The sequence below is a fragment of the Penaeus monodon genome, chromosome 22 (assembly GCF_015228065.2).
Source record: "Penaeus monodon isolate SGIC_2016 chromosome 22, NSTDA_Pmon_1, whole genome shotgun sequence".
Lineage (NCBI taxonomy): Eukaryota > Metazoa > Arthropoda > Malacostraca > Decapoda > Penaeidae > Penaeus > Penaeus monodon.
Window position 1 is genome coordinate 23897817 of NC_051407.1, and position 570 is coordinate 23898386.

Here is a 570-nt window from a genome sequence, read left to right on the forward strand (position 1 = left end):
CAAATGCACATATCATTACCGAAATCATCACATTATCATCTTAACCACAATATTCTAAAATTTTTGTTTTGCATTTGCAATGTTAGAAAGATTAAAGAAACACACATAAAAACAAGCATAAAAAACCAACAACAGCATAACAACGACGGAACAAATGATAAACGAAATGACAGTAAACAATGACTTTGAGCTCCAACCTGCGTGTCAGAAACGGAGCGCTTGTGTTGGCGGCCGGCGTCGCATTCCCCGACGGCCTGAGTCGCACTTGGCAGTCGCTCCATCGTGCTCGTGGGTTCTGTTACGCGGCTCTTGGCTATAAGGGATTCAGCATTATTAATTGCAGTTTTGTTCCTCTCGAGGAATATTTATTTGAGGTAGATTGTAAATTCAAGTTTCGTACTAATATTTGTACGAATACTTTACACAGTCCAAGCGCACTGATTATCCAAAATGCATCTGTAGTTTCATTAACAATTAATGATGTGCGTAAAATATATATGTTTGGCATTATACGATAATTTATTTTCTATGTAGCTGCCTTCCGAAAATCATCCCACTTGTTAAATTCTC

General features: G+C 37.9%; 1 protein-coding gene across 1 annotated transcript in view; it reads right to left on the reverse strand.

Annotated features, from left to right (window-relative positions):
- Nucleotides 1-313, reverse strand: part of LOC119587593 (proton channel OtopLc-like) — a gene marked incomplete at its 5' end in the record, with an annotated part of 8393 nt that extends 8080 nt beyond the window's left edge. The window contains 1 exon segment of the mRNA XM_037936305.1: nucleotides 198-313. Coding sequence (XP_037792233.1) covers nucleotides 198-281 — 84 coding nt within the window.
- Between the last annotated feature and the right edge of the window lie 257 nt (nucleotides 314-570).